Source organism: Oncorhynchus gorbuscha, linkage group LG06 (genome assembly GCF_021184085.1).
Source record: "Oncorhynchus gorbuscha isolate QuinsamMale2020 ecotype Even-year linkage group LG06, OgorEven_v1.0, whole genome shotgun sequence".
In the NCBI taxonomy this organism is placed as follows: Eukaryota; Metazoa; Chordata; class Actinopteri; order Salmoniformes; family Salmonidae; genus Oncorhynchus; species Oncorhynchus gorbuscha.
In genome coordinates this window covers 45738704-45753451 of record NC_060178.1, presented here as the reverse complement: position 1 = coordinate 45753451, position 14748 = coordinate 45738704, and the positions used below count along the sequence as shown (strand labels likewise).

The 14748-nt window shown below is 44.4% G+C and overlaps 1 protein-coding gene across 4 annotated transcripts in view; it reads right to left on the bottom strand.

Moving 5' to 3' along the window:
• The window catches only part of LOC124038019 (low-density lipoprotein receptor-related protein 8-like), a 309270-nt gene that overhangs the window by 116449 nt on the left and 178073 nt on the right, over positions 1-14748 (bottom strand). For all 4 annotated transcript variants that reach the window (XM_046353379.1, XM_046353380.1, XM_046353377.1 and 1 more), the window contains exon 4: positions 10856-10984. In XM_046353379.1, the coding sequence (XP_046209335.1) occupies positions 10856-10984 (129 nt within the window). The remainder of the gene's footprint in view (positions 1-10855; positions 10985-14748) is intronic.

The following is a 14748-nucleotide window of genomic DNA, read 5'->3' as shown; positions in this document are numbered from 1 at the left end:
CTCTATTCTCGGCCCCATTGTTTCCACTCCCCTGATTAGTCTCTCCATTCATTCACAAGTATAAACCACCATCCCCATTCCCAACCAGCTTGGAGCAGCAGGAGGGCCTGTGTGCCTAAAACAAGCCTGATTCCATATTATCATCAATTAAAAGCTGGTAAACTTTCTTCAGAGGGCTTTATAAATCTAATAATGACCTTCTCAGACTGTATCCATGTATAATTTAACATATGGATGTGCTCAATTAGCAGCTGTAATTAACGACAGTGCTCCAATTTGGAAGTAGGGGGAGGAGAGCGAGAACGGGTGGGGATCGGGGTGCAGCATTTTGGAAGAGAGAACTGCATACTATGGTGTATTAATGTGTATTAATGTGCCAAAAATAGCTAACCATTTCAATTTGAAATAACAGCTAACACAACACTGTACCTCCAAAAAATAGAGGAATGGAATTTTACTGGACGGAACACAGAATGATCCACATTCCAATGGAGGAATAAGGAGATAGATCTTCAGCTGTGAGTGATATGCACGCAGCTAAGACACCACATCTCTTAAATGATAGAGCCAGGATCAGACAGACAGACAGACAGACAGACAGACAGACAGACAGACAGACAGACAGACAGACAGACAGACAGACAGACAGACAGACAGACAGACAGACAGACAGACAGACAGACAGACAGACAGACAGACAGACAGACCCCACCAGACAGTAAATCAATGATCACCAGCACCCTCCATTAAATATATCTAAGATGTAATAATCAACCTTATTTTTCACTCCAAACTCCCCTTGACTATTTTCACATCTTGTTACATTGCAGACCTATTCTAAAATTGATTCAATTGTTTTTTTCCCCTCATAAATCTACACACAATACCCCATAATGACAAAGTGAAAACAGTTTTTCAAATGTATTAAAAATAAACATCAGAAATACCATATTTACATAAGTATTCAGACCCTTTGCTATGTGACTCGAAATTGAGCTCAGGTGCATTCGGTTTCCATTGATCATCCTTGAGATGTTTCTACAACTTAATTTGCGTCTACCTGTGGTAAATTCAATTGATTGGACATGATTTGGAAAGGCACACACCTGTCTATATAAGGTCCCACAGTTGACAGTGCAGGTCAGAGCAAAAACCAAGCCATGAACACAGTGGCCTCCATCACTCTTAAATGGAAGACGTTTGGAGCCACCAAGACTCCTCAATCAGGCCTTTATGGTAGATTGGCCAGATGGAAGCCACTCCTTAGTAAAAGGCACATAACAGTCGCTTGGAGTTTGCCAAAAGGTACCTAAAGGACTCTCCGACCATGAGAAACAAGATTCTCTGGTCTGATGAAACCAAGATTGAACTTTTTAGCCCGAATGCCAATCATCACGTCTGGAGGAAACCTGGAACCATCCCTACGGTGGTGGCAGCATCAATCTGTGAGGATGTTTTTCAGCAGCAGGGAATAGAAAACTAGTCAGGATCGAGGGAAAGATGAACAGAGCAAAGTGCAGAGAGATGCTTGATGAAAACTTGCTTCAGAGCACTCTGGACCTCAGACTGGGGCGAAGTTCACCTTCTAACAGGACAACGACCTTAAGCACACAGCCAAGACAATGCAGGAGTTGCTTCGGGGAAAGTCTCTGAATGTCTTTGAGTGGCCCAGCCAGAGCCCGGCCTTAAATCCAATCGAACATCTCTGGAGAGACCTGAAAATAGCTATTCAGCGACGCTCCCCATACAACCTGACAGAGCTTGAGAGGATCTGCAGATAAGAATGGGAGAAACTCCCCAAATACAGGTGTGCCAAGTGTGTAGCGTCATAGACTCGAGGCTGTAATCACTGCCAGAAGTGCTTCAACAAAGTACCGAGTAAAGGGTCTGAATACTTAAGTATATGAGATATTTCAGTTTAATGTTTTAGAAATTAGCACAAAAAAAAAATCTGTTTTTGCTTTGTAATTATGGGGTATCGTGTGTAGATTGCCGAGAAGAAGAAAACGATGTAATCAGTTTTAGAATAAGGCTGTAACATAACAACATTTGGAAAAAGTCAAGGGGTCTGAATACTTTATACAGTTGTGATAGATGAAAAAGTGATAGAGGGAAAGTATAGCCACTGTAAGTGACCCGGCAGTGTAAAACAGCATAGAAATTAAGGGAATAAGATGGTGAGAGGTGACCTTGATAGCCAAAGCATTTCAATGTAATGAATAATGAAAACGTGTTTAAGGCCCGCATCTGTAATGATGTTAATGTGATACTAAAGAGCCTGACAATATTTCTATGTTAAGGGAGCATATCTTGCTTTAGATATTGTGGTTACTAAATTTGACCTTTTCTGTAAAGAAAACGCTTGGAAACAATCATCATTTTCAGTTCCAATTCAAGACGTTTGGATAGGTAAATCCAAAGTAAAAAGGTTGGTGAAATAATGGGGTGTATTTACATGAAATGTTATTTTTCATTTTTATGTATTAGGTTTAACCAAAGAGGACAGGTACAGTAGGTTGAGTGTTGAAAGAAATAGGTTGCAGCTTGAAATATAAGTTAGGTAATAATATAACAGTTGGCAATGAATCAACATTGAATTTGGTTTCAACAAAGATGTTTTATCTATTTACAAAACAAATGTACTTTTAGGTTGATCCAAAGAGTCATATCGTGCTGTGACTGGAGAGTCTCGTCTTCAGCCATCTCTCCGCATTGGTATCGACAGATAGAGGGACGGGATAGAGGGGTTAGAGACCGAGGTCAAAGTCAAGATCATCGACCCCCCCCCCCAGCTTCAAATACATTCTCAGTTTGTGTTGGTCGATTTGGCGTCTGTTCAGCTAAACATAGGGTATGGCAAAGTGGGGTATGGGGGATTTTTTTTTTTAAGTTGAAGCTTGTTTACTGCATTTCTATACAATTTAAAAACTCTAAAATGCATTTGGAGAACAGCAACAAAAAAAAAATGTGTATATTTTTTTTACCCCAGTCGTGAATTATTATCGCAATATTAGGTTTAAAGTTCTGTGGAACGCCATATTCAATGTTAACCACTACTCACCCTCATCATAAATGGACTACTTACTTGTGGAGCGGTGCAACATGAAATAGATGCATAAGACACGCTATCAAGTCACAACATGGAATAGATGCATAAGACACGCTATCAAGTCACAACATGAAATAGATGCATAAGACACGCTATCAAGTCACAACATGGAATAGATGCATAAGACACGCTATCAAGTCACAACATGGAATAGATGCATAAGACACGCTATCAAGTCACAACATGGAATAGATGCATAAGACACGCTATCAAGTCACAACATGGAATAGATGCATAAGACACGCTATCAAGTCACAACATGGAATAGATGCATAAGACACGCTATCAAGTCACAACATGGAATAGATGCATAAGACACGCTATCAAGTCACAACATGGAATAGATGCATAAGACACGCTATCAAGTCACAACATGGAATAGATGCATAAGACACGCTATCAAGTCACAACATGGAATAGATGCATAAGACACGCTATCAAGTCACAACATGAAATAGATGCATAAGACACGCTATCAAGTCACAACATGGAATAGATGCATAAGACACGCTATCAAGTCACAACATGGAATAGATGCATAAGACACGCTATCAAGTCACAACATGGAATAGATGCATAAGACACGCTATCAAGTCACAACATGGAATAGATGCATAAGACACGCTATCAAGTCACAACATGGAATAGATGCATAAGACACGCTATCAAGTCACAACATGAAATAGATGCATAAGACACGCTATCAAGTCACAACATGGAATAGATGCATAAGACACGCTATCAAGTCACAACATGGCCGATTTCAAATGCCGACATTCATAGGCGGAGTTTCACGTTTGCAGTATCATTGCATTTTTCAGGCTAATGTAAGATAGGCTACTATTCCTAATGTGACGAGTAGATTGCATTGTCGTAATTTAGGCTAATAATATAAGTCAATTACTGTGAGCAAAACAGACAGTTCTGAACAATGCATTAACGCATGCCTGGGCGCGTAGTAACATAGAGTAGGCCTAATCAGAGACGTTTATTCTTTGTTTGTGTTTTTTGCACGGGAAAAAGTTTCATGCAATTCTACTATATGATTGGAGACAAGCGACATATTTCGTAATACGACACAAATGAGTAGCCTACTCTTCTGACACTGTCAAACAACTTGGCCTTGAATGCAGCCATCTCATCGAGGCTTATGGGAAGGGGAGACACAGATGGTACAATATGACTTCCATCTTGCCTGGAGGAGGAAATCATTTTCCCGAAAATGATTCCAGTGGTACTGATCCCGTGGTAAACACAGTCAATATGCAGCCCTCACTGGGGACACGGCCGATGCTCTCTGCTGGTGCCAATGGTAAACACAGTCAATATGCAGCCCTCACTGGGGACACGGCCGATGCTCTCTGCTGGTGCCAATGGTAAACACAGTCAATATGCAGCCCTCACTGGGGACACGGCTGATGCTGTCTGCTGGTGCCAATGGTAAACACAGTCAATATGCAGCCCTCACTGGGGACACGGCTGATGCTCTCTGCTGATCCCATGGTAAACACAGTCAATATGCAGCCCTCACTGGGGACACGGCTGATGCTGTCTGCTGTTGCCAATGGTAAACACAGTCAATATGCAGCCCTCACTGGGGACACGGCCGATGCTCTCTGCTGGTGCCAATGGTAAACACAGTCAATATGCAGCCCTCACTGGGGACACGGCTGATGCTCTCTGCTGATCCCATGGTAAACACAGTCAATATGCAGCCCTCACTGGGGACACGGCTGATGCTGTCTGCTGGTGCCAATGGTAAACACAGTCAATATGCAGCCCTCACTGGGGACACGGCTGATGCTGTCTGCTGGTGCCAATGGTAAACACAGTCAATATGCAGCCCTCACTGGGGACACGGCAGATGCTGTCCGCTGGTGCCAATGGTAAACACAGTCAATATGCAGCCCTCACTGGGGACATGGCTGATGCTCTCTGCTGATCCCATGGTAAACACAGTCAATATGCAGCCCTCACTGGGGACACGGCCGATGCTCTCTGCTGATCCCATGGTAAACACAGTCAATATGCAGCCCTCACTGGGGACACGGCTGATGCTCTCTGCTGATCCCATGGTAAACACAGTCAATATGCAGCCCTCACTGGGGACACGGCCGATGCTCTCTGCTGGTGCCAATGGTAAACACAGTCAATATGCAGCCCTCACTGGGGACACGGCCGATGCTGTCTGCTGGTGCCAATGGTAAACACAGTCAATATGCAGCCCTCACTGGGGACACGGCTGATGCTCTCTGCTGGTGCCAATGGTAAACACAGTCAATATGCAGCCCTCACTGGGGACACGGCTGAGGCTCTCTGCTGGTGCCAATGGTAAACACAGTCAATATGCAGCCCTCACTGGGGACACGGCCGAGGCTCTCTGCTGGTGCCAATGGTAAACACAGTCAATATGCAGCCCTCACTGGGGACACGGCCGATGCTCTCTGCTGGTGCCAATGGTAAACACAGTCAATATGCAGCCCTCACTGGGGACACGGCCGATGCTGTCTGCTGGTGCCAATGGTAAACACAGTCAATATGCAGCCCTCACTGGGGACACGGCTGATGCTCTCTGCTGGTGCCAATGGTAAACACAGTCAATATGCAGCCCTCACTGGGGACACGGCCGATGCTCTCTGCTGGTGCCAATGGTAAACACAGTCAATATGCAGCCCTCACTGGGGACATGGCTGATGCTCTCTGCTGATCCCATGGTAAACACAGTCAATATGCAGCCCTCACTGGGGACACGGCCGATGCTCTCTGCTGATCCCATGGTAAACACAGTCAATATGCAGCCCTCACTGGGGACACGGCCGATGCTCTCTGCTGATCCCATGGTAAACACAGTCAATATGCAGCCCTCACTGGGGACACGGCCGATGCTCTCTGCTGGTGCCAATGGTAAACACAGTCAATATGCAGCCCTCACTGGGGACACGGCCGATGCTGTCTGCTGGTGCCAATGGTAAACACAGTCAATATGCAGCCCTCACTGGGGACACGGCTGATGCTCTCTGCTGGTGCCAATGGTAAACACAGTCAATATGCAGCCCTCACTGGGGACACGGCTGAGGCTCTCTGCTGGTGCCAATGGTAAACACAGTCAATATGCAGCCCTCACTGGGGACACGGCTGAGGCTCTCTGCTGGTGCCAATGGTAAACACAGTCAATATGCAGCCCTCACTGGGGACACGGCTGAGGCTCTCTGCTGGTGCCAATGGTAAACACAGTCAATATGCAGCCCTCACTGGGGACACGGCCGATGCTCTCTGCTGGTGCCAATGGTAAACACAGTCAATATGCAGCCCTCACTGGGGACACGGCCGATGCTGTCTGCTGGTGCCAATGGTAAACACAGTCAATATGCAGCCCTCACTGGGGACACGGCTGATGCTCTCTGCTGGTGCCAATGGTAAACACAGTCAATATGCAGCCCTCACTGGGGACACGGCCGATGCTCTCTGCTGGTGCCAATGGTAAACACAGTCAATATGCAGCCCTCACTGGGGACACGGCCGATGCTGTCTGCTGGTGCCAATGGTAAACACAGTCAATATGCAGCCCTCACTGGGGACACGGCTGATGCTCTCTGCTGGTGCCAATGGTAAACACAGTCAATATGCAGCCCTCACTGGGGACACGGCCGATGCTCTCTGCTGGTGCCAATGGTAAACACAGTCAATATGCAGCCCTCACTGGGGACACGGCCGATGCTGTCTGCTGGTGCCAATGGTAAACACAGTCAATATAAAGCCCTCACTGGGGACACGGCCGATGCTCTCTGCTGGTGCCAATGGTAAACACAGTCAATATGCAGCCCTCACTGGGGACACGGCCGATGCTGTCTGCTGGTGCCAATGGTAAACACAGTCAATATGCAGCCCTCACTGGGGACACGGCTGATGCTCTCTGCTGGTGCCAATGGTAAACACAGTCAATATGCAGCCCTCACTGGGGACACGGCTGATGCTCTCTGCTGGTGCCAATGGTAAACACAGTCAATATGCAGCCCTCACTGGGGACACGGCTGATGCTCTCTGCTGGTGCCAATGGTAAACACAGTCAATATGCAGCCCTCACTGGGGACACGGCTGAGGCTCTCTGCTGGTGCCAATGGTAAACACAGTCAATATGCAGCCCTCACTGGGGACACGGCTGAGGCTCTCTGCTGGTGCCAATGGTAAACACAGTCAATATGCAGCCCTCACTGGGGACACGGCTGATGCTCTCTGCTGGTGCCAGTAAGATAGGCTACCGTTCGCTCAACTGTGAGCTGCACATTTTGATACCTAGCTACAGATTAGTATTTCATTTGTCTTCTCTTTTCAGCAATAGCCATTTGCTTTCTAAACGGTGTTTTTCCTACGATTGTATTTGGAAATATTGGGATAGGCCAAGACCTATTTAAACTGCTTTTCACGGCGCTGTAACTCAACAATCAGCTATTTGGTAGAGGCTATTTGCTTGCGCGCGCTGCCCAAATTGCGACCGTAACAACAGTCCACAGGTCATTTATAAAAGAAGCTCATAGTCCTCTGTGGCCAAATCGTGCACATTGGTGTAGCATTTTTTAAATTATTTGATTCATTTCTGCATAGGCACGAGCAATGATATACAGTCAGGTCCATACATATTTGGACATTGACCAAGTTATTATTACCGTAGCTGTTTACCACAGCACAATGGAGTTGAAATGAACTAATGAATATGAGCTGAAAGTGCAGAGATGCTTTTTCTCTCCCTTTTCTAAGGGACCAAAAGTAATTGGACAATTGGCTGCTCAGCTGTTCCATGGCCAGGTGTGTGTTATTCCCTCATTAGTTCATTCACAAGTAAGCAGATAAAAGGTCTAGAGTTGATTTCAAGTGTGGCATTTGCATTTGGAATCTGTTGCTGTTCACCCTCAATATGAAGTCCAAAGAGCTGTCACTGCCAGTGAATCAAGCCATCATTAGGCGGAAAGATCTAAACGAACTCATCAGAGAGATAGTAAAAACATTAGGTGTGGACAAATCAACTATTTGGTACATTCTTAAAAAGAAAGAATGCACTGTTGAGATCAGCAACACCAAAAGGGCTGGGAAGACCACGGAAAACAACTGTGGTGGATGGCAGACTCATTATTTTTCTGGTGAAGGGGGGTGTCTATGTCTAAGTGGTTGTAATTCATACACCGGTCGTACAATAATTGACAAAACCATTAAATTAAAAATTATACACTTAAAGCGCATCTTGACTTTCTTTCCAAATCCATTGTGGTGGTGGACAGAGCCAAAATGATGCAAATGATGTCACTGTCTAAACACTGATGGACCTGACTGTAGCTCATTTTGGCAAATGTCATGACATTTACTTTAGGGGAAGCTTATCTTCCCCTAGCCTATTGAACGCGCCGCCTATGCCGACGTCAGGGTGAAAGTAACTGGTGCATAAAACACCTCAGTATGTGAGATTCCACACGGACAGGTAGACAAACAGGTAGACAAACAGGTAGACAGACAGGTAGACAGACATGTAGACAGACATGTAGACAGACAGGTAGACAAACAGGTAGACAAACAGGTAGACAAACAGGTAGACAGACAGGTAGACAAACAGGTAGACAGACAGGTAGACAGACAGGTAGACAGACAGGTAGACAAACAGGTAGACAGACAGGTAGACAAACAGGTAGACAAACAGGTAGACAGACAGGTAGACAGACAGGTAGACAGACAGGTAGACAGACAGGTAGACAGACATGTAGACAGACAGGTAGACAAACAGGTAGACAGACAGGTAGACAAACAGGTAGACAAACAGGTAGACAGACAGGTAGACAAACAGGTAGACAGACAGGTAGACAGACAGGTAGACAAACAGGTAGACAGACAGGTAGACAAACAGGTAGACAGACAGGTAGACAAACAGGTAGACAAACAGGTAGACAAACAGGTAGACAAACAGGTAGACAGACAGGTAGACAGACAGGTAGACAAACAGGTAGACAGACAGGTAGACAGACAGGTAGACAGACATGTAGACAGACAGGTAGACAAACAGGTAGACAGACAGGTAGACAAACAGGTAGACAAACAGGTAGACAGACAGGTAGACAAACAGGTAGACAGACAGGTAGACAGACAGGTAGACAGACAGGTAGACAGACATGTAGACAGACAGGTAGACAGACAGGTAGACAAACAGGTAGACAGACATGTAGACAGACAGGTAGACAGACAGGTAGACAAACAGGTAGACAAACAGGTAGACAGACATGTAGACAAACAGGTAGACAAACAGGTAGACAAACAGGTAGACAGACAGGTAGACAGACAGGTAGACAGACATGTAGACAGACAGGTAGACAAACAGGTAGACAGACAGGTAGACAAACAGGTAGACAAACAGGTAGACAGACAGGTAGACAAACAGGTAGACAGACAGGTAGACAGACAGGTAGACAGACAGGTAGACAAACAGGTAGACAGACATGTAGACAGACAGGTAGACAGACAGGTAGACAAACAGGTAGACAGACATGTAGACAGACAGGTAGACAGACAGGTAGACAAACAGGTAGACAAACAGGTAGACAGACATGTAGACAAACAGGTAGACAAACAGGTAGACAAACAGGTAGACAGACAGGTAGACAAACAGGTAGACAAACAGGTAGACAAACAGGTAGACAAACAGGTAGACAGACATGTAGACAGACAGGTAGACAAACAGGTAGACAAACAGGTAGACAAACAGGTAGACAGACATGTAGACAGACAGGTAGACAGACAGGTAGACAAACAGGTAGACAAACAGGTAGACAGACAGGTAGACAGACATGTAGACAGACAGGTAGACAGACAGGTAGACAAACAGGTAGACAAACAGGTAGACAGACATGTAGACAGACAGGTAGACAGACAGGTAGACAGACAGGTAGACAGACAGGTAGACAAACAGGTAGACAAACAGGTAGACAGACAGGTAGACAAACAGGTAGACAAACAGGTAGACAGACATGTAGACAGACAGGTAGACAAACAGGTAGACAAACAGGTAGACAAACAGGTAGACAGACAGGTAGACAAACAGGTAGACAAACAGGTAGACAAACAGGTAGACAGACAGGTAGACAGACAGGAAGACAAACAGGTAGACAGACAGGTAGACAGACAGGTAGACAAACAGGTAGACAAACAGGTAGACAGACAGGTAGACAGACAGGTAGACAGACAGGTAGACAGACAGGTAGACAAACAGGTAGACAGACAGGTAGACAGACAGGAAGACAGACAGGAAGACAGACATTTCAACCTCAGCCATTCACTGAGACAAACCTGCCCTACTTATGAGCTGCTGTAGTAACCTGCATTTCCCACTCACCCGGTGTCAGGGAGAATTGATCATGGAAACGTCAGTGGGGGAAACAGCTATGAGGTCTTTGAAGGTTCTTCACACACCAACAGCACTGGCAGCTGGGACACTGAGCTATAAATACCACATCTGCTATTTGCTCCAACACCTTTAGCTCAACACAAATGAGCTTCCGTCTAGAAAAACCCAAAAGGATTGATTTGTAGGAACATGTGCCTCTCTTATCACTCATGCTTTCTATCAACTTGTGTTTTTTTTGTCTCTCGTCAGAGGATCTAGTCCTTCTCCCTTTCTTTCTCATCTTGCTCTGTCTCCTCTCTCTCCTCTTTCTACCTCCCTGTCTCCCTCCCCCCTCTGTCCCTCTTCTCTCCTCCCTTCAGTCTTACCTGCAGAACACTGGTCCTCGTCTGCCCCGTTCTCACAGTCCCTCTCCCCGTCACATCGCCATGATGATGAGATGCACTTGCTGGCCGAATCCCCGCAGTCAAACTTCTCAGGTGGGCACATCTGTCGACCTATCAGTGGAGGGAGGGAGGGAGGGAGTGAGAGAGAGAGAGAGAAAGAAATAGATGGGCATGAGGGAGAGAGAGGACACAGTTAGTCAGTGAAACATCCAAATAGCTCAGTTATCATGTTGCTCAAATCGATTCCCCCTCAAATGCCTGCAATTAGAGCGGGCACACAGAGTAAGACAAAGGCCAAAAGCACACAAAGCAAAAACATACACACACAAAGGCACATGCGCAGATCATTCCATCGAGTGAAACCATATTAAGGAAGCAGACCATTGTTTCTATTCCCTAGCTTGCCCATGTGGTTCCTAGAGTCAGAAAAACACTGATGTACAATACATACATTTTACACTTGGCTTAGACAGCAAATCCATGCTTTCCTTTCCACAAATTTGACTCCCCATCTCCCCCTCCCCCTTTCCACAAACAGCACTGCTCCTACCTCTCTCTCATTCCCCATCCTCCCTCTCTCTTCCCCCTCTGCCCACCATTCCCAACCCGAGCCAGTATTGATGGTGGGGGGGGCGGTGGAATTGATACAGTTACATATCGGGATATTATTTTTGACGATATAGCATGTCATAATATTATTCTTTGCCGATATAGCATGTCATAATATTATTTTTGACGATATAGCATGTCATAATATTATTTTTGACGATATAGCATGTCATAATATTATTTTTGACGATATAGCATGTCATAATATTATTCTTTGACGATATAGCATGTCATAATATTATTCTTTGACGATATAGCATGTCATAATATTATTCTTTGCCGATATAGCATGTCATAATATTATTTTTGACGATATAGCATGTCATAATATTATTTTTGACGATATAGCATGTCATAATATTATTTTTGACGATATAGCATGTCATAATATTATTTTTGCGCTAGTTGGCTGTACCTGCACTGTGTTCCTTCATAACTTGTTTTGCATCTTATTTTTAAATAGGGAGCCAATTTGTTTTCAGCACTTTTATTTCCATGAGTGATAAACACATTTTCTCATGGCTCTCTCTTGTCCCTCTGCAGCAGACATATGGTGAGTAAAATATCGAATCACAAAATCACAGTATCGAATCGCAATGCATATATCATGAGAATTGCAATACATATCGTATTGGCACCTAAGTATCGTGATAATATCGTATTGTTATGTCCCTGGCCATTTCTAGCCCTACTAGCAAGAATAGGCCCAATGGGACTATATCCTAGATTACACACTACCACCCTCCCTCCTCTCTGTCTCCACTCGCTGGTTCCCAGTCCCAGCCAAAGAGGGCCCATTGGGACTATATATTAGATTACATTACGCCCAGTGTCAAAAGTTGCTCCATCAATTATACATTTTGGACTGTCACTGCCTGGCAACCCGCAATAGCAACCCCCCCCCCCCCCCCCCAGATCAATATACACAGCAAATAATGGAGGCATTACAGCAGTTACTAACATTTTACTTGAAAAGAGCAGCTTTAACAATTTTGGGAAATAAGTGACTAATTCTGAGGTAAAACAGAGTTCATTTAAAAAAAGTGTTTAAGTATTGCTTGTCAATGTATTCCCTCCCACTGATTCTGACCACTAGAGTCAGAGGTAAAACAGAGTTCATTTAAAAAGTGTTTAAGTATTGCTTGTCAATGTACTCCCTCCCACTGATTCTGACCACTAGAGTCGGAGGTAAAACAGAGTTCATTTTAAAAAGTGTTTAAGTATTGCTTGTCAATGTATTCCCTCCCACTGATTCTGACCACTAGAGTCGGAGGTAAAACAGAGTTCATTTTAAAAAGTGTTTAAGTATTGCTTGTCAATGTATTCCCTCCCACTGATTCTGACCACTAGAGTCGGAGGTAAAACAGAGTTCATTTAAAAAGCGTTTAAGTATTCTTTGTCAATGTATTTGGCCGCCACTGTTATTTCCTTCCTCGCATTCGCCTCAGACGGACACTGGCAGAAGTAGGCTTTGCATTCAGGTAAGTTATATGGTTTTGAAATTCATATTTGGCCTAAGTCAACCATTTGCCAATAGTTTCAAGCCAAATATTCATTACCTAGCAGACAATCAGCAGTGGAGGCTGGTGGGAGGAGCTATAGGAGGACGTTTAATCCTAGTAAAAATTCCCTGTCTTAGGTCAGTTAGGATCACCACTTTATTTTAAGAATGTGAAATGTAGGAGAGTGATTTATTTCAGCTTTTATTTCTTTCAGCACATTCCCAATGGGTCAGAAGTTAACATGCACTCAATTAGTATTTGGTATTTTTGCTTTTAAATTGTTTAACTTGGGTCAAACGTTTTGGGTAGCCTTCCACAAGCTTCCCAAAATAAGTTGGGTGAATTTAGGCCCATTCCTCCTGACAGAGCTGGTGTAACTGAGTCAGGTTTGTAGGCCTCTTGCTCGCACACGCCTTTTCAGTTCTGACCACAAATTTTCTATAGGATTGAGGTAAGGGCTTTGTGATGGCCACTCCAATACCTTGACTTGGTTGTCGTTAAGCCATTTTGCCACAACTTTGGAAGTATGCTTGGGGTCATTGTCCATTTGGAAGACCCATTTGCGACCAAGCTTTAACTTCCTGACCGATGTCTTGAGATGTTGCTTCAATATATCCACAACATTTTCCCTCCTCATGATGCCATCTATTTTGGGAAGTGCACATGCTGCCACTCCCGTGCTTCACGGTTGGGATGGTGTTCTTCAGCTTGCAAGCTTCCCTCTTTTTCCTCCAAACATAATTATGGCCAAACAGCTCTATTTTTGTTTCCGTAGACATTTTTCCAAAAAGTACGATCTTTGTCCCCATGTGCAGTTGCAAACAGTAGTCTGGCTTTTTTTTATGGCAGATTTGGAGGTGTGGCTTCTTCCTTGCTGAGTGGCCTTTCAGGTTATGTCGATTATAGGACTTATTGTGGGAAGCTTGTGGAAGACTACATGAAACGTTTGACCCATGTTAAACAATTTAAAAGCAATATGCTCAATTAGTATTTGGTAGCATGTGAACTTCTGACCCACTGGGAATGTGATGAAAGAAATAAAATCAGAAATAAATCCCTCTCTTACTATTATTCTGACATTTCACATTCTTAAAATTGTGGTCATCCCAACTGACCTAAGACTGACCTAATTTTCACGATGAATGTCAGGAATTGTGAAACTGAGTTTAAATGTAGGTCGCTAAGGTATATGTAAACTTCCGACTTCAACTGTATGTGTAAAAACAAAGTGGAACATGGCCGGTTTGGTCAGTACATAACAGTGAGCCAAATTTGTTTAATGTCTTTCAAGTGTTCAAGAAATGCACCCTGCTTACCGTAGCCTTAAAAGTCTACAAGGACTCTGAGACAGAAGTACATGAAGAAATGTTGGGGTGTTTCCTTCAGAAACCCTGTGTGCTAAAAATGTGTTTACCCAATAAACTAGTCCTTATTTGTCTACAGTACAGAGATGTGACCAATGTATTCGTTCGTACAATCCTAGCTAGCACAAATTATATGACACACTTCTGTCCTGAGTCCAGCAGGCCGGATCTAATCCTGGTTACCGCTGAGACATTTAAATGCCAAACACACTTTTGGAAGGGGGGGATTGTGTCTGGGGTCTAAGGTTTGGAGGGATGGAGTCACACGTTACACATTCTGTGGCATGTCACAGATCACATCAGGCCCCATTTAATTGTATGTCTTCTCTCAACAACCCATATAGAATTGCAGCTTAATGATCTCCGAACAGATTATTTGGGCCCGACATTTATAAACATA